General features: G+C 44.2%; 2 protein-coding genes across 4 annotated transcripts; one reads left to right on the top strand and one right to left on the bottom strand.

Moving 5' to 3' along the window:
* Window positions 1-202: 202 nt before the first annotated feature.
* CD3G (CD3 gamma subunit of T-cell receptor complex) lies at window positions 203-8,891 on the bottom strand. 3 transcript variants are annotated; one of them, XM_060017150.1, is made up of 7 exons: window positions 8,787-8,891; window positions 5,879-5,902; window positions 5,181-5,396; window positions 4,245-4,376; window positions 3,548-3,591; window positions 2,714-2,797; window positions 846-980 (listed from the first exon to the last, which is right to left on the bottom strand). In XM_060017150.1, the coding sequence occupies exons 1-6, from the start codon at window positions 8,839-8,841 to the stop codon at window positions 2,732-2,734; spliced, it is 537 nt and encodes a 178-aa protein (XP_059873133.1). In that variant the 5' UTR covers window positions 8,842-8,891; the 3' UTR covers window positions 846-980; window positions 2,714-2,731. The 3 variants fall into 3 exon arrangements, with proteins under 3 accessions (XP_059873132.1, XP_059873131.1, XP_059873133.1); XM_060017149.1 differs by lacking the exon at window positions 2,714-2,797 and having other exon boundaries at window positions 203-980; XM_060017148.1 differs by lacking the exons at window positions 2,714-2,797; window positions 3,548-3,591 and having other exon boundaries at window positions 203-980.
* A 1,726-nt stretch (window positions 8,892-10,617) lies between these two features.
* On the top strand, window positions 10,618-15,735 carry CD3D (CD3 delta subunit of T-cell receptor complex). Its single transcript, XM_060017152.1, has 5 exons — window positions 10,618-10,791; window positions 12,427-12,645; window positions 13,099-13,230; window positions 13,514-13,557; window positions 13,779-15,735. Exons 1-5 carry the CDS (start codon window positions 10,737-10,739, stop codon window positions 13,842-13,844), a joined length of 516 nt encoding a protein of 171 aa, XP_059873135.1. The 5' UTR covers window positions 10,618-10,736; the 3' UTR covers window positions 13,845-15,735.
* The last annotated feature ends 2,226 nt before the right edge of the window (window positions 15,736-17,961 follow it).

Below are 17,961 nucleotides of genomic sequence, written 5' to 3' on the forward strand. Positions count from 1 at the left end.
AACAAATGGTTAGGAAAATGCAGATTAAAATTAAGCTGAGATGCCATTTTTAACTTATCAGATTGGCAAAGTTCAAAAAATTTAATAGTACACTGTTAGATTGTGTATGGAACAGTAGACACTCTTGTTAGGATTATGTATTGGTCCAACCTCAATGAAGTGCAATTTGGCAATATTTAATTAAATTACAGGTGCAAATACATTATGGTCCTACAATTCCATTTATTTGTATTTGTTACAAATAGTCTTAATGTTCAAAATGACATTTATTGTTAGAAATAAAACTGTAAAAACAAGACATATGAGAAATCTTTGTGGCCTTGGGTTTGGCAAGGATTTCTTAGACATGACACCAAAAGCACAATCCATTAAAAAAAATGGATAAAACAGACTTCAGCAAAATTAAAAACTCTTGCACTTCAAAAGACACCACTAAGAAAATGAAAAGACAAGTCACAGACTGGTAGATATATTTGCAAATCATGTAGCTGATAAAAGACTTGTATTCAAAAATATATAAGAACTTTTACAGTTCAATAGTAAGAAGAAAAACAACTCAATTAAAAAAAAGAGTTTTGAACACACGCTTCACTAAAGATATGATAAGCATAGCTAATAAGCACATGAAAAGATGTTCAACATCGTTAGTCGTTAGGGAATGCAAATTAAAGCCACAATAAGACACTATTTTACATCTACTAGAATGGCTATACTAAAAAAGATAGTAACAAATATTTGTGAAGTTGTGGAGAAACAGGAACCTCATTCATCCATCGCCGGTGGGAATGTAAAATGGAACAGCCAGTTTGGCAAACTGGCAGTTTCTTAAAATGTTATACATAAATTTACCATACAACCCAGCAATTCTTCACTCCTAGACATCAACCCAGACAAATGAAAACATATGTCCACACGAAGACTTGTACGAGAATGTCCAGAGCAGCATATTGTATGACTCCATTTATCCAGAAAAGGCAAATCTAAAGAGATAGAAAAGAGATTAGTGATTGCCTGGCATTGAGGGTGGGAACAAGGAGTGACTGCAAAGAGCACAAGAGATCTTAAGAGACTGATGGAAATATTCTAAATCTGGATTATGGTGATGGTTGTACAACTGGGTAAATTTGCTAAAAATTACCGAGAACAGGTGAAGTCACTTAAAATGAGTGAATTTTATGTAAATTATACCTCAATACAATTTTAAAAAACGACATTTATACAGTCATTGTGGCATTGTAAGAGCAAAAGAACAAACTTAAATTTCCATCAGTAGAGGACTGGTTAAATAAATTATAGGGGATCTGTACAAAGTGGCTGCATAAAAAAAAAGAGCTCCTTTATATATTGGTATGAAGTGATCTTCAGGTTTTATTAGGTGAGAAGTGCAAGATGTATAGTATGATAACATTTGTGTGAAAAATAGGGGAAGGAAGAATAATGTGTACTTAAGAGTTTGCTTGGGGACCTCCCTGGTGGCACAGTGGTTAAGAATCTGCCTGCCAATGCAGGGGACATGGGTTCCATCCCTGGTCCGGGAAGATTCCACATGCTGCAGAACAACTAAGCCCGTGTGCCACAACTGCTGAGCCCATGTGCCACAACTACTGAAGCCCGTGCGCCTCGAGCTCATGCTCCACAACAAGAGAAGCTACTGCAGTGAGAAGCCAGCGCATTGCAGTGAAGAGTAGCCCCCACTTGCTGCAACTAGAGAAAGCCCACGTGCAGCAATGAAGACCCAACGCAGCTAAAACCAAACCAAACAAAAAATCACGATGCATTTATCATCCATAAAAAAAAAAAGAATTTGCTTATGTATGCCTAGAATACCTCCGATATATAATACTTTAAATATCTTGTAAAGCTATGTAAGAAACTAGTATTATTGTTTGCCTCTGTAGAAGGCAACTGGGTGGCTGGAGAGGGAGGTGGAGGGCGACCTTTCACTGCATATTAGAACCATGTGAATTATGACTTATAAAGAAAGTAAATAAAAATGCAAACTTAAAAAAATGGTATTCAAATAAAGGAGGTTATTTGACCTTTTCGTTTTTCTTTTACAGAAAAATTACTTCCAATAGGTGGCGCTCCTGAAACACCATACAAGTTTTACTTTACTTTTTTTTTTTTTGAGAAAAACCCGAATTTGCTCTGATGGCCTTTCCTGTCCATTTGTCACCTTTGGGAATCTTGAGTCTAGATTTAGGGTTGAAAACCTCTACTAGGATTGCTCCAAAATGTATTGCTCTGTTTCTGAGAACTGGATAGAAGGGAAAACACCTGGATTAAAAAAGAAAAATTGTAACTGGTTCAGAAAACCAAATAATGCTTGGGCCCTGTTTTACTGACTGAAATTTCTGGTTGATTGAATTAGAACTTCTGATTGATTGCTTGGGTGATTAGAAGGTTAATATAGGTTCAGTGATTCTTAACTAAGGGCGACTTTGCATCCCGTGGGGATACTTGCAATATCTGGAGATATTTTTGTTGTCACAGCTGGGGAGTACTACTGGCATCTGGTGGACAGAGGCGAGGGATGCTGCTAAAAATCCTACAATGCACAGGAGAGTCATCCCCCTCCCCCCAAGGAATTATCAATCAATCCTCCCTACCCCCCATCCTTATAGCTGCTTGGGGAAAGGAGATAAACTTGGCAGTAGTTGGGAAGGCAGGTAGTGCAAAGGCACTTTCTTAGAATTGGTGTAGAGAGACACACCTACTCTGAGTTCTGGGCTCAATTCTTCCTCAAATGGTTTCCTTGAAGGTGGCTGTATTGGTCATCTTCCCTTTCCTTAAGGGGCTAAAAAGGATAGTACAGTCATAATCATTTTCCATCGTCCTCTATGAATTAATTTGATGCATATTTATTTTCTAATTAAAAAAAATTTTTAGCTTTCACTCTAAATGTCTTTATTTTTTTCACCTTTCTTCATATATATATACTTAAAAATTTTTTTATTGGAGTATAGTTGATTTACAATGTTGTGTTCGTTTCAGGTATACAGCAAAGTGAATCTATTATACATATACATATATCCACTCTTTTTTTAAAAAAAACTTTTTTTAAGATTCTTTTCCCATATAGATCATTACAGAGTATTGAGTAGAATTCCCTGTGCTATACAGCAGGTTCTTATTAGTTATCTACTTTATATATAGTAGTGTGTATATGTCAATCCCAATCTCCCTATTTATCCCTCCCTGCCCTTACCCCCTGGTAACCATAAGTTTGTTTTCTATTGATGCATACTTATTGAGTGCTTTTTATGTTCAAGGCTTTGGAGTGGTTTCTTCATGGTCCTGGGGGTGGGAGAGGACAAGAATGGAGGCTCTGTATCTAGTTCCTCTGTGTGTTCTTCAACTTTTTGTCACTAGACCCTGATCTCAGTCTCTCTCAACCCTTCTCTTTATTTCGTCCATTCTACCCAAAGGGATAACAATGCCATCGTCTGGTATGTCCTAAGCAGTTTCTTCCAAATAACTTGCCCCCCCATTCCAAAATTTTACAACTACTAACTAGCAATGTCTCTTTCACTTCACATTCCATTACCTGATAGAGCTGGTCATTGGACAACAGTGTCTGCTTGTCTGAAGCTGCACAAAAAATAAACAAAATGTACATATACACAAGATAGAATAAATAATATACTGGGATATATTCACCCAATGGAGTACCGAATAGCAATAAGAATTAGTGAAATACATCTACATATAACACTATGGATAGATGTCATAAGCATATTGTTGAGTAAAAGAAGCCACACACAAGAGTACTTACTGTATGAGTCTATTTACGTAGGCAACAAAAACAGGCAAAATGAATCAATGTTGTTAGAAGTCAGGATAGTGGTCGCTTTTGGGACTAAGCGGAGGCTGGAAGTGACCACAAGTGTTAATTCTCTTTCTTAAACTGGGTGCTGGATTCATGTGTGTGTTTGCTTTGTTAGAAAAGCTTTTTGAGCTGTGTGTATGTGATTCATGCCCTTTTCTGTATGTAGGTTTTACTTCAAGGAAGAGTTTTTTAAAAAGCACAGAGGACAAATCAGAGAGAGTTGGATCTTGAGATAGGCAAATACGCTGTGAAAACACCAAGTGTCCTTTTCTCCTGCCTACAGAACCAGAGCCCCACCCAGTCGTGCTCATCAGTGACACGTGCCAACCCAGTCTTTTCTATTGGTTCTATTTTGGTAGGAAGAAGGCTAAGGGTCCCAGGTGGTCTCACCCCTCAGCTAAGAGCATTCTTTTACCTCTTGACTGGCGAACTCCTTCCTGTCCAGCAATGTAGTAGACCCCAACAGCAAGGAGGAAAATGCTGATGATTTCAGCGAAGATAAAGCCAGACACAGTGGCTAAATTCAGCTCAATGCAGTTCTGACACACTGTGGGGAAAGGGAAGGATAAGCCTCCTTCGAGGTGTGAAAGTTGTTCTGGATTTTTTTCTCCTGAGATAATACCTCTGTCTAGGGCAGAAGACTGTTCTCTCTGTGGGTGGTATGGCAAGGGAATTGCCTGGGAAGATCCTTGGGCTGAGAACTCAATGCTTTTTGATGTTCCTCTGTCCCCCAGGAGTCCTGGGGGAGCCCATGTAGTATTAGTCCCAGCAACTATTGAAATGTAAGGAAGACCAGATCCCATTCTCCATGCTCAACTGCCTTCTACATTCCTGTTACTTACCTGGTAGTCTCCCCTGTCTCCCTCACCTGCCCTAACTCACTTTATATAAACTGCTGACTGCTCCAATCTGTGGGGCCTACCCAAAAGTGAGTCAGGCTTTACAACACAGGCTATGTTTTTTCAAGAATTTGGGGGAGCTACTTTGTTAAATTCAAAAAGAAGTAAGTTGAGGGACTTCCCTGGTGGTCCAGTGGTTAAGTCTCCATGCTCCCAATTCAGGGGGCCAGAGTTTGATCCCTGGTCAGGGAATTAGATCCTGCATGCTGCAACTAAAAGATCCCACATGCCACAACTAAAGATCCCCCATGCCTCAATGAAAATCCCGCGTGCCGCAACTAAGACCCGGCGCAGCCAAATAAATAAATTAAAAAAAAATTATGTTGAGATTAAGAAAACTGGCTCTTACTTCACTGGTTAGCATCTATTTCCACACTCACCCCAGACAAGAAGCTCACCAGAGCAGCAAGTACTGGTTAATTTCACACAAGCAAACCAAAGAGGATACTTACTTCTATAATATACTTGGAGTGGTTTTGAACGGTTCTTTGATCCTTGACACCAATATATCCCTCGAGGGTCCTTGGTACTACTTCCAAGATTCCAAGTCTTTTTACTTGTGTTTACAGGACTTATTTCCACCTCATCTTTAAACCATCTGATAACATTTTCATTCATGTCACAAGTCAGAATTACTGAACCATCTTCTTGATTGTCATCCACTTTTACTGAAAAAGGAAATGTCTGTTAAGATCTTGCCTCTGAAATTCTCCCTGTCCCAGGGCATCAGGAGACCATGACAGTACTGCTTCTTAAGCTTTAATGTGCACATGAATCACATGGGGTCTAGTTAGAATTTCAGGTTTTATTCAATAGTTCTGGGGAGGGACTGAGATTCTGCATTTCTAACATGCTCCCAGGTGATGCCAATGCTGTTGGTTCATAGGTTGTGCTTTGAGTAGTGCCTAGCTGCTAGGGTCCTCTTTCTCCTCCAAGAACCAGAAAACTAATTGTTTAGCTACAGGAAAGCTGCCAGGGAGGTCAAGGCTGGCCACTGATTTGGTTGACACTGGGGAGGTTTGCTGTCTATCCTTCATCATTCCATCCCTTCTTAGCTCTTCACTTGCTCCTATAGGACTACTGTTGTGGGAAGCCATACTTCCATGAATTTCCTCAGAGGTTGATGATAGAAAGAAGCCATTTCCCCTACCTTCATTCAACTGTGCCATAGTACCTGTAGAGACAGAAGAGAGACAGAGGATCAGCTGGGCATGGAGTCATTCAGATCCCCTGATGTATCATTTCCATGGTCATTTGAGGCCAACATGGAGAGCAAGAGCCTAATTCATGCGAGTGACAGTATCTATACCTATTTCTTTGGATTGTTGCCTAAATCACCAAACCGAATTTAGGGTGTTGTATAGCAAAGAGTTTGTCTGGTCTTTCTCCTGGGTTGCTGGGAGGGAGTTTCTCAACCCGTGGAATTTCATGAATGACAGGATTGCCTTTGTGATTCTTCGTGGGCCCTTGGATCACACATGAGTTTATGCTAATGAGATGACTCAGGAGGGGACTGGTCAAGACCAAACATGTGATTGGAGAATTGGGGCTTTGAGCCCTAGGAGGGGGAGGAGGACTGGAGATTGAGTTCAGTCACACGACCAGTGATTCAATCAATCATGCCTATGTAATGAAACCCCAGTAAAAACTCATTCATACTTCCTAGTTGGTGAATATATCAATGTGCCAGGAGGGTGATGTATTTTAATTCCTGAAGGAGAGGGCATGGAAGCTCTGTGTTCAGGACCTCCCAGACCTCACCCTATGTGTCTCTTCATTTGGATAGATCTGATTTTATTTCTTGTAAGAAAACTGTAGTAGTAAGGATAGGGCTTTCCGGAGTTCTGTGAGTTGTTCTAGCAAATTCTGAGGGGGTTCTTGGGAACCCTCCAGATTTGTAGGCAGTTCGTTAGAAGTGTGGGTAGTCTGAGGATCCCTGAACTTGTGCCTAGCTTTTAAAGTGAGGGCAGTTGTTTTGGGGACTGAGCCCTTAACCTTGAGGTTTGACACTAACTCTGGACGGTTAGCATTGCAGAACTGTATCGCAGTATCCGTAAGGGTATTGCCTGTACAGTGTGGAATGCTCTTCTCCTTTAGCAGCTAAAGCCCTGGCAAAGACTGGGTGTGCACTAGCTAAAGCCATTTAGAGCTGAGTTACTTCTAAAACCTTCAGCCTTGGTGATCCATTTTTTGTGGAAACCCTGAATGTCCCCGAAGAGTTAGCTATTAAATAGCCCTCAAATCTGTCTCAAAACTCAGAGTAGTAGAGTTGAATGGTAGACATACTATAGAGAACCAACACTGGAGTTCAGTTCAATTGGATTTAATCCAAACACTTACCACTGTTATATGTCTGAGTAGCGAGTAATGAGTAACGAGTGTGGAAGAAAAGGGTGGTGATACAAATAACTAGTTGTCGCTTCTGAAGAGTTTACAATGAAGTGGGAAAAAAATAAACACAAATGTAATACATGTAATAGTACTTGTAAATTATCATTTAGTATTTGTATAAATGCATATGGAAAGGGGTAGAAACTATTGATTTTGACCAAGGGTGAGGGGACAGGGAAAGCTTGACAGAGAAGATGGCATTTGGTTCTGCCTTGAAGAATGAGTAAGAATTCACCAGACAGAGAAAGAGTTTCCAGGTAGAAAGAATAGCTGAACAAAGATACAGACTTGGAAAAGGACAAAAGAGGTAGTTTGGCTAGAGGTAGAGTTTGTTATGGGGAGAGATGGGGGCATAGATCAAAGTGTGATGGAAACAGTTGGAAGGAGTCAACAGTCTTAGAACTTCATATAGGGGTGAACTGTTTATGAATAGTTCACCCAGCACAGTGCCTGGAACATGGTAGGAACTTTATATATTTCGAATGAATGTATGAGTGAATAAATGGGTAAATGAAGATAAAGAAAAGCAAGACAAAGAGTTAAGCAGATTTCTAACTAGCTCTTCTCCCCATCCACCTGATCACCATGGGAGGAAAAAAGAGTCCCCTCATTCTAACTCTGATTCAAAACTCCCCATATCTCCTCCCTCTTGCGTCTCCCTCCCACCCTCCCTATCCCACCCCTCTAGGTGGTCCCAAAGCACCGAGCTGATATCCCTGTGCTATGCAGCTGCTTCCCACTAGCGATCTATTTTACATTTGGTAGTATGTATACAGACTTAAACTTTTGAATATATTCTTATATCAGTGGACGTCTCTTTAGCATTTCATACTCATGGTGATTTTCTCCTTCTGGAAGCTCTCTACTCCCTTGGTTTCTATGGAATAGCACTCATCCGATTATTTCAGCTCTTGGATCATTCCCTTATCTCTTTACTGACATGTTTGTTCTCTAACTATTCCTTAAAGGTGGTATCCTCACAGTTCTATCCTCAGCCTCCTCTTCCTCACACCTCTCATAGTTCTTGCGTGATTTCAATGACTTTCAATGTGGAGAGGATCACCTCTAGTCAGGATTCCAGGCATCGGCCCAGTTCATCCACTTCCTATTGTATTTCCAACTGAATATTCGTTCAGGCAACCTACATTGAACCTTACACTCAATCTGGCAACGTTGAAACTTATCTCTTCAATTAGACTATGAGCTAATTGGAGCAGAAGGTTTTTATTCACCTTTATACCCTTCTAGCCTAACACGTAATAGGATCTCACACGTATTTGTTGACCAGCTGACCAACAGAGTGAGTGAATGCTTCATAGGTCTACTCCTAACCCCAGCTCTGAGTTAAGGAACACATACCTTTTCTCTTCAGATTCGTGGCCTGTGCCCTTTGGGCTACATTCAAACCTAAGATGGTGGCATCCGGATTCTCTCTCAAGCCAGTAAAGTCATCTGTTTTGATTTCTTAAGAGACAAGGACTCCATCTCTCCCATGGAACATGGCTTCTCTTTAGCAGAGAGCAGTGAGAAGCTTCATTTTTGCCCTTCCTTCTCTGAACTTTAGGATGACAGCTCGAGGTTAGGGGATCCAAATATTCTTGCCCCCTGTTATGGCTTCTTCCCTTGAGCCCTTCTCCAGACTGTCAGACCCCCTAGCGGGCCCTTACCTTGAAGAAGAGTGACAGCCAGGATGAGGCCAGCCAGACGCTTCCCCTGCTCCATAGCAGCCTCTGTTCTTCTCCCGCAGAAGCACTGAGCAGCCCCTAGCAGCCAGCCAGCCAGCCTGTGCTAGCGTATAGCCTGGCTCCGCCCAGCATCCTTAAGGCTGGGGCCCCTGTGAGAAGGCAAGAACCCGGAGCCTCCACCCTCTGCTTCAAGTGTGGGCAGTGGGTGGGGGCAGGGCTCAGGAGGGCTGCAGGTGCACACACCTCTGGCTTTTCAGTTAAGGAGAGGAGCGTGGGTGGTGGAGGGGAGCGAGCGTGAGGGAGTGCTGGATTCCCATCTCAGAGACTCAGCTTGTACGGAAAGCCACCTTGGGTGCTGGGCAGGAGGGTGCCTGGGCCGCTTTCTTTTTATGAGGGGAAGATAAACGTTTCTGCCACCACTTGTTACTTGGGTCTCAGCCAGCTGTTGCCTGTTGCTAGCTGTTGTTGTTAGAACTAGTGAATTTAGGTGGGAACTCTTAGGTGCTTGGGGCTGGAACTCTGAACAGAAAGCCACCTCAGTCCAGGGATTTTTTTTCACTGCTCTCTTGAGATGAGATCATCAGAGTGGTGCCTGCCTGGAAAGGAATAGGTAGGACGATTCCACCAAGACAGACCATACATTTCCAAGGACTAGGGTCGGCTGTGTTCCCAGGACCTCAGGCCCCTCAGCCGGTCAGCCAGTGAATTGAGAAAAATGTACGGAGCTCTCACCATGTGCCACGCACAGGCCAGGTGCTGGTGATACAGAAGTGAGCAAGACATGTACGCTCTCTACCCTCAGATAAATTACAGTCTAACTGAGACAGTGTAGGCAGTTTGGGATTTCCATAGCCCAGAGGAAAAAAGTCCATTTGTCTCCTGGGGAGACTCAATTGTGCTGCGAATTAATCATATTGTTATTAATAACTCTCTCTCTTACTGAGAACATATGAAGTGTCAGGTACCATGGAAACATTCCATTCGAATTCTTCTCATGGTACTGAGGGAATCAGGCTCTGAAGAATTCTGTGACTGGCTCAGACCCAGCAGGTAGGCAGTATTGGAGCCAGGATGTAAATCTCGTTAGAGGGCTCCCAAAGCTCAAACTCCCACTGGTAAGAAGCTACTTAGGGGCTTCCCTGGTGGCGCAGTGGTTGGGAGTCCGCCTGCCGATGCAGGGGACGCGGATTCGTGCCCCGGTCCGGGAGGATCCCACATGGCGCGGAGCGGCTGGGCCCGTGAGCCATGGCCGCTGAGCCTGCGCGTCCGGAGCCTGTGCTCCGCAACGGGAGAGGCCACAGCAGTGAGAGGCCCGCGTACCGCAAAAAAACAAAAAACAAAAAACAAAAAAAACAGAAAAAGAAGAAGAAGAAAAAAAAAAAGCAGCTACTTAGTGTGGTGTCCCAGGCGGCCCAAGGAGGACCTCGGGTAGGGTCCCAAGAAAGACCAGGAAAGGGAGGAACCTAGCTGATATAGCTTCTGGGATGCGGTTCACAGCTTGTCTCAAGGGTTTTGAGAGGTGGCAGTTTTTAGGTGGTGAGTAAATGTAGTGATGTTTGCTGACAGGAACTCAGAATTCCTTGTTTTTCATCAGTGACTCAAGAAAGGACACCCTGAATCTCCTTTTACTTCCTAGAAGTCCAGGCAACCTTTTCCATATCCTCTGCTTCCCCCTTCTACCCCTCCCCCACCCTCCATGCTCTGAGAAAGAGCGATTTGCACCTGCTTCCTTCCTACCCCACCCCCAGCCTACCTCTACCCTGGCAGCCTCCCATCACCAACAGCAGAGAGCAGAGAAATAGGCGTCTTCTAGTGCCTCCACCACCCTTTACTTTTTCCGGGTACACATGAGTCAGTTGGGGGAAGGCAGCTTTCACCTTGGCTGATAGTTCTGTGACTTGGGTCTGTCTTCTGGATGAATTCTGCTGGAAGATGGAACACAGAAGTTTTCTGTCTGGCCTGATACTGGCTGCCCTTCTCTCCCAAGGTAAGGCTTCTCTGGGTGGATGGGGGCATCTTGGAGAAGGGACCTAAGAGCGACATTACCACCTGGAATGTGGTCCACTCGAAAGTCCTTCTCAATGCTAGCTTCAATTCACCAGGCAGCGTTGTCAAGGAGGGCCATGTTGGGACGTAGCACAGGGTCTGGGAAGCACAGGCTCTTGGCTTTGACTGAATCCAGCTAGGGGTGCATCTTTGCCTTGAATGTCTCTCTGAAGACCTTAGGCCAGAGATCTGTAGGAAGTGTTGCAGTATGTGTGTGCCTTAGCCTAGGGCTGGTAATGGGAGCACTGTTCCTTCTAGGGCAGAGAGCCTTTGGGATCCAGGACTCTTGGTCATTTGGCCATCATGATGTCACCACCTGGGGCCATGGCCCAGCACTCAGGGGAATGCTTTAAGAGAAAAGTTAAATTGAGGCTGAGCAGGAGGGAGGGCAGATTTGGGGTAGTAGAATGACCCACTCATCCACGTTTGTCTGGTTTTAAAACTGATACTCTCATGTCCCAGGTATTCTCTCAATCCCAGTCAAACTGGGATGAATGGTTACCCTAGTAGTCAGCTTCTTTGGGACATCCAGGATTTCCATTGGAAACGGATCCCCAAGGAATACATGACTCTGTGATGTGGAGCATCTGATGTACATGTATCTCCCTGAGAATACATGCATTTTCTCCTGACCTGCTACAGAGGCACGAGAAATGGCTCGTCGGGGGGTTTTCTAGAGGATGCTCTTCTAACCAAATTGGTTACTGACCATGAATCTCAGGAAGAATGTAGATTCCACTTTTTCCTGGGATTGGAGATATAGATTCCAGTGCCTCTGTGGGCTGTGGAGATGCTCTCAGTCACAGCAGTTCAGTGGATCTAGAAAGGTGCTGTTCGTACCTCCAACCCTTAAACTCCCCACAAGACTTGACCTGTGTGGAGCCCCAAGAACAGATTCAATAAAAAATTATTTTCCTGTCCCTCTCCTCCTAAGCAAGGGTGGAACAACTAAAAATCTTTACATGGGATTTGCCCTAGGTCCCCTTTTGGACCACTGGGATGGTAATTCATATTAGCTTCTCTCCTACCCGCAGCCATCATTGGCCATAGGAAAGGCTTTAGTAGTACCATTCCCTTGGTAGTGGTTGGGGCAAGGGTGAGGCGAGGGGGCAGAAGATGAGAAGTTGACGTGGGAGGGTTGCAGGTGGATGGGAAGTAGAATTAGAAGGTTTCTTGGAGAAAAAAATGAGGACATCTCCAATCGAGGACCATTCTTCTGCCTTTCCATATCTCTTGGGTGTTTTAGCAGTCTGGGCTCCCCTCCTACTTCTAATCAGTGGTCTGAACACATTTCCAGGAAGGTTCTTGGATCGACCCAACTCCATGTTTTCCTCTTTTGCTCCATGTCCATCAGGGCCTGTCCTCTGTTTGGATTGTATCCTCATGTCCTTCTTGGTCCCTGCAGTTTGTGGGGAGCCTATTGAAGCACTTCTCTTGTGACTTCCGTCTCTCTCACTAGAAACCATGAACTATTCTAGACTTGGAAATTGGTCCTTCTTAAGTATGAGCCTCAGCAGAACAAGCAGTCTGGTGCAGACCAAAGAGCTGGCTCCAATTGTGGTATTTTTTCCCTTAGTGAGCCCCTTCGATATCTCTGTGGAGGAACTTGAGGACAGAGTGTTTTTGCGATGCAATGAGAGTATCACGTGGCTAGAAGGAACGGTAGGAAAACTGGCTGTAGACAATAAAACTATGGACTTGGGAAAACGCAGCCTGGACCCACGAGGACTGTATGTGTGCAATAAGGCAGATGGACAAACCAGCAAAACACCTACTCTGCAAGTATACTATCGAAGTATGTGCTTCCAAGACCCTTTGCGTTGGAATGGATGGGGCCTCTGGATATGAGAACTTTCTAGGTGTAGGGAGCTCTGGTGTACCAGTCTGTGCTCTCAACAAACTGGGTTGTTCTCGTAATGGTATGAGCCAGATTTTGGAGCCCTGAGTGGGAAATAGCTTAATGGCAAAAGAACAATAGGGACCTTGTGACCCAAGCAGTAGGGGCTTGGTTGGGAGAGTGGTTGGCCTACTGCCTTGTTTAAGTTCCTACAAAGCTGAGACAACTTCTTGGCTCTCCTCAGGGATTTCTTGGGTTGAAGGTTAGAGGTAGATGTATCAAGGCTCTCAGCAGGACTTTTTCCAAGTTTGGGTCTTGGTGTGAGAGATCCTGGGGCTGACCTAAGAGGCAGAGATGGTTCCCTGATCTTGAAGACCCTCCACCTCTCCGTTGGCCTCCCTTCCCCCACAGTGTGCCAGAACTGTGTGGAGCTGGACTCAGCCACCCTGGCAGGCATCGTCATCACTGACATCATTGCCACTGTGCTCCTTGCTTTGGGTATCTACTGCTTTGCTGGACACGAGACTGGAAGGCTCTCCAGGGGTAAGTGGAAGGGACAGAACATGTGTGTGTTGTGGCTGTGAATGTGGGTATGAGTGTGTACCTGCTAAGGAACGGGGCTGGAGGTGGGTTGTGTCTCACCTGGGAGTCACTATTGCAATCTCCTAAGGCCTCCTACAACTGGTTGCTGACAGAACTTAGGTGCCCATGTAGCTCATGCAGACTTCCAAGGGTGTGACCAATGCTGGTCCCCCTGCAGCATTCATGGGGTCTCCCTGTCCCATCTCCTAGGCCCTTGTTGACTCTCTTTCCCTGGTTCTTCTAGTTGCTGACACTCAAGTTTTGTTGGGGAATGACCAGCTCTATCAGGTGAGCCCTGAGGGGAAAAAGATGAGAATGGGGGGAGGAGTGAGTGGGGATGGAGAGCCTGATACTAGGTTTAATGTGTATGTGTGTGAAGATCCTAGTGGGGAATCTGTCACTGGGGGGTCTGGAATGGCCAGGAATGATCTCTCATCTCTGGGGTCTGCTGGGGTTCTCCCTGGGACAGTTCTGACACTGCCTCACTGTTTCTCCTTCTCATCTCTTAGCCCCTTCGAGATCGGAATGATGCTCAGTACAGTCATCTTGGTGAGAACTGGGCTCGGAACAAGTGAACCTGAGGCTGGTGGCTTCTAGGCTCATTGGTTATCGACTGGACCTTCTCTCCTTGCTCAGCCAAGAAAGCTGTCCTCCTTCACTCAGCAGGCGCCTGGACTTTTGAAGGCTCCTGGACAAGGCATGGGAGTGGCCCTGACCTGACTGGGCCCTTGCCCTCCCCTGCCCATCTGTGTCCTTCTTTCATCACTTCCCTCCTCTGCCCCACATGGACCGTGTGATGGGCCGTCTCCCACCGTATCTTGACCCACTGGTGTTTCTGTCCTGGTGGGCTCCCTGGGTGCAGGATCGGCCCCACCACACTCTCTTGGCTCCAGTCCCCTATTACAACCCTTCTACGGCTTTGATTTCCTCACCACAGTGGAGGGCGGGCTGCTGTGTTTAGGGACACAGCCACTCAGAAGTTTCCATGACATCATGAGCGGAGGTGGCAGAGACATCAAAGGCCCTGAGGATCACTTCTTATCAAGGCTCCGAGAGTGTGTATGACAAAGTCCCATTTCTGCTAAGGGGCTGGCCTTGGCTTCATGACTCCTGTGGAGTGGTAGCCACTACCTACAAGGAGGTCTCAGCCAGGGCCCCTTCAGTACCCTTTTCCCCTGTATAGAAGGTACCATTCTATTTTCTTTCCTCAGAACCTGTCCCTGCCCCACCCCTGCCTTCTGCATAGTAAACTGGCATCAGAAACTCTTCATCAATGAAAACATACTATCCTTCTCCACACACTTGGAAAGCTGGAGTCTGAGACTGGGTGGGGAATTAGGATATTTTCAATAGATGGCATCTTTGGCCATTGGGTTAGTGGTGGTTCTGAAACTTTGGGATTTATTTAAAAAATACACACTTGGGTCCCACTTGGGGACACTCTTGGGTCCCCAGGTGATTCTGAAGCAGCCTCAATTCAGAGAATCTCTGGTTTAGAGGAAGAATTGAGGCCACTTACTCTTTTGTGTCCTTTACGCCCATGCCTGTCTACCATGTGTGGGAACCCCTCTTTTTTTTCTCTGCGTAAGAGTAATTCAATAAACTTCAGAACAGTTTAATGAGAGATGGACTTTTTTTTTTTTAAAGATTTTTTTGATGTGAACCATTTTTAAAGTCTTTATTGAATTTGTTATAATATTGCTTCTGTTTCATGTTTTGGTTTTTTGGCTGCGAGGCATGTGGGGTCTTAGCTCCCCAACCAGGGATCGAACCCACACCCCCTGCATTGGAAAGCAAAGTTTTAACCACTGGACCACCAGGAAAGTCCCCAAGAGTGGGAGTTTCTTAGACCAGGGTTCCCAAAGGAGAAAATTATTAGCAACCACACAGCCAGAGGTCTGGATGATTCTGCCCACTATCTCCTCAAGATACACACAGACCCTAACTTTGTTAGAGACAGAATGAACTTCCAATTTACACATGCTTCATTCATGGTTATGATTCATTCCTACCCTTTATACCCTACTGCTGCAGTCCTCCTAGCCCTAGATCCAATTTTCACACTGGATCCCTCCACCTTGGGCAACTCTTCCACGGCTTGCATTGCAGCAATACTTGTGTCCTTCCCATGCCCTGCACACTTCCTTTGACCCTGTGCTCCTCATATACCCTTATGTCCCCCTCTACAGCTCACCAGTTCTCAAAATTCACTGCACATTGGAATCTCCTGGGGAGCTTTCAAAGTACTGATGCCTGGGTGACACCCCTAGAGATGCTGATTATACTGGGTTGGAACATCAGGACTTTTCAAACTGCCTAAGCTGATTCTAATGTGAAGCCAAGGATGAGAAACACTGACCTTCACCTGAGCCCTTCTGGAAACTTGGGTCCCTTCAGCTCTCTTTTTTTTTGTGCTTTTAAAACACAGCTTTACTGAAGTAAACTGACATGAATAAACTGCATATATTTAACGTGTAAAATTTGATAAGTTTTGGCATATGTATACACTTGTGAAACATCACCAAGATTGATAAGTATGAACTTACCCAATACCCTGGACAGTTTCCTTGTGCCTCTTTGCATGCAACCTCTTCCTTATCTTCTCATCTTCTAGGCAACCACTGATCGGCTTTCTGTCATTATAGATTAGTTTCCATTTATCTAGAGTTTTAAATAAGTGAAATAATATAATATGTACCCTTTTCTGGTCTGGCTCCTTACACTCAGCATAATTATTTTGAGATTCATCCATCCCTTTGCATCTATGAATAGTTCATTCCTTTCTAATGTTCAGTAGTACTCCATTGTATGGATATACCAAAGTTGTTTATCCATTCACCCCTTGATTGTCTTTTGAGTGTTTCCTGGTTTTGACTATTACAAATTAAGTTGCTATGAACATTCATACATAAATCATTATACAAGTCATACACTCATATACAAGGACATACACTGTTATCTCTATTGGATAAATACTCAGGAGTGGAATGGCTGGGATACAACTTTTAAAGAAAGTAGTCTGGCTATTCTAGGTTCTTTGCAGTCCCGTATGAATTGCCTTCTCAGTTACTACAAAATGCCTGCTGAGATTTTGATCAGAATTGCATTGAATTCATAGATCAGTTTGGAGAGAACTGACATCCTAATGATATTGAGTCTTCTAGTCCATGAACATGTCTTTTGTCAGATTTATCCCTAGGTGCTTTACTATATTTTTGATGATAGTGTTTATGTTATTTAAAATTTTTTGATTTCCAGTAGTTCCTTGAAATTGTATAGGAATACAATTACTTTTTGTATATTGATCTTCTATCCTGAAAACTTCCTAAACCCATTTATTAATTCAGTAGCTTTTTTTTTTGTAGATCCCATTGGATACTCCATATATTTGATCATGTTGTTTGTGAATAAAGACAGTTTTTTATTTCTAGCTTTTCCATTTCCAATCTGGATCTGTTTTACTTCCGTTTCTTGGCTCATTGTACTACTAGAACCTCCAGTACAATGTTGAGTAGAAGTGGAGAAAGGACAGCCTTGCCTTATTTGTGTTTTTGTTTGTTTGTTTTAAAGTTCTGGGTCCATTCTAAATATTTATTTATTTGGCTGTGCCGGCTCTTAGTTGCAGCACGTGGGATCTTTAGTTGCGGCATGTGAACTCTTAGTTGTGGCATGTGGGATCTAGTTCCCTGACCAGGGATTGAACCCAGGTCCCCTGCATTGGGAGCGTGGAGTCTTAACCACTGGACCGCCAGGGAAGTCCTGCCTTATTAGTGATCTTAGGGGGAAAGCATTGTTTTTCATCATTAAATATGATGTAGGCTGTATGTTTTTCTTAGATGCCCTCTAACAGGTTGAGGTCATTCCCTTCTCTGTCCAGTTTGCTGAGAATTTTAAACAAAAATAGTTGTTGAGGATTGTCAAGTGCTTCTTCTGTATCCATTGAGATGATTATATGGTTTTACTTTTTTTGTCTGTTAATATGGTAAATTACATTGATGGCATGATCTGTTAACCCAATCCTGCATTCCTGAAAAAAACTGTACTTGGTCATTATGTATTTTTTTTGTGTGTGTATATTATTAGATTAAATTCGCTAAAATTTTGTGAAGCTTATTTTTTTTTTTTGGCTGTGTTGGGTCTTCGTTGCTGTGCACGGGCTTTCTCTAGTTGCGGCGAGCGGGGGCCACTCTTCGTTGCGGTGCGCGGGCTTCTCATTGCGGTGGCTTCTCTTGTTGCGGAGCATGGGTTCTAGGCACACAGGCTCAGTAGTTGTGGCTCGCGGGTTCTGGAGCGCAGGCTCAGTAGTTGTGGTGCACGGGCTTAGTTGCTCCGCGGCATGTGGGATCTTCCACGACCAGGGCTCGAACCCGTGTCCCCTGCATTGGCAGGCGGATTCTTAACCACTGCGCCACCAGGCGAGCCCGTGAGGCATTTTTGCATCTATTCATATGGGATATTGGTCTGCAGCTTTCTTTTCTTGTAATGTCTTTGTCTGATTTTTTGGTATCAGGGTATGTTAGTCAGGGTTCTTCAGAGCAACAGAGTTGCAGTTGATGTTGCATGTTGAGCCCAAAGGAAGGTCTAGAGACAGAGAGAGCGCCCTCTTCCTCAGACGACCTCAGTCTGCTTTTTCTTAAGGCCTTCACTGATTGGATGAAGCTCTCCCACATTATAGAAGGTAATCTGCTTTAC

This window comes from Delphinus delphis, chromosome 8 (assembly GCF_949987515.2).
Source record: "Delphinus delphis chromosome 8, mDelDel1.2, whole genome shotgun sequence".
Classification (NCBI taxonomy): Eukaryota; Metazoa; Chordata; class Mammalia; order Artiodactyla; family Delphinidae; genus Delphinus; species Delphinus delphis.

Coding starts and splice junctions, on each gene's coding strand:
- CD3G (XM_060017148.1), bottom strand. CDS start 8,841: ATGGAGCAGGGGAAGCGTCTGGCTGGCCTCATCCTGGCTGTCACTCTT. Junction 5,397..5,878: donor TATGGCACAGTTGAATGAAG/GTAGGGGAAATG, acceptor TTCCTTTTTCAG/TAAAAGTGGATGACAATCAA. Junction 981..4,244: donor AGGAGTTCGCCAGTCAAGAG/GTAAAAGAATGC, acceptor CTATCTCTTTAG/ATTTGCCTTTTCTGGATAAA.
- CD3D (XM_060017152.1), top strand. CDS start 10,737: ATGGAACACAGAAGTTTTCTGTCTGGCCTGATACTGGCTGCCCTTCTC. Junction 13,231..13,513: donor GACTGGAAGGCTCTCCAGGG/GTAAGTGGAAGG, acceptor TGGTTCTTCTAG/TTGCTGACACTCAAGTTTTG. Junction 13,558..13,778: donor GGAATGACCAGCTCTATCAG/GTGAGCCCTGAG, acceptor CTCATCTCTTAG/CCCCTTCGAGATCGGAATGA.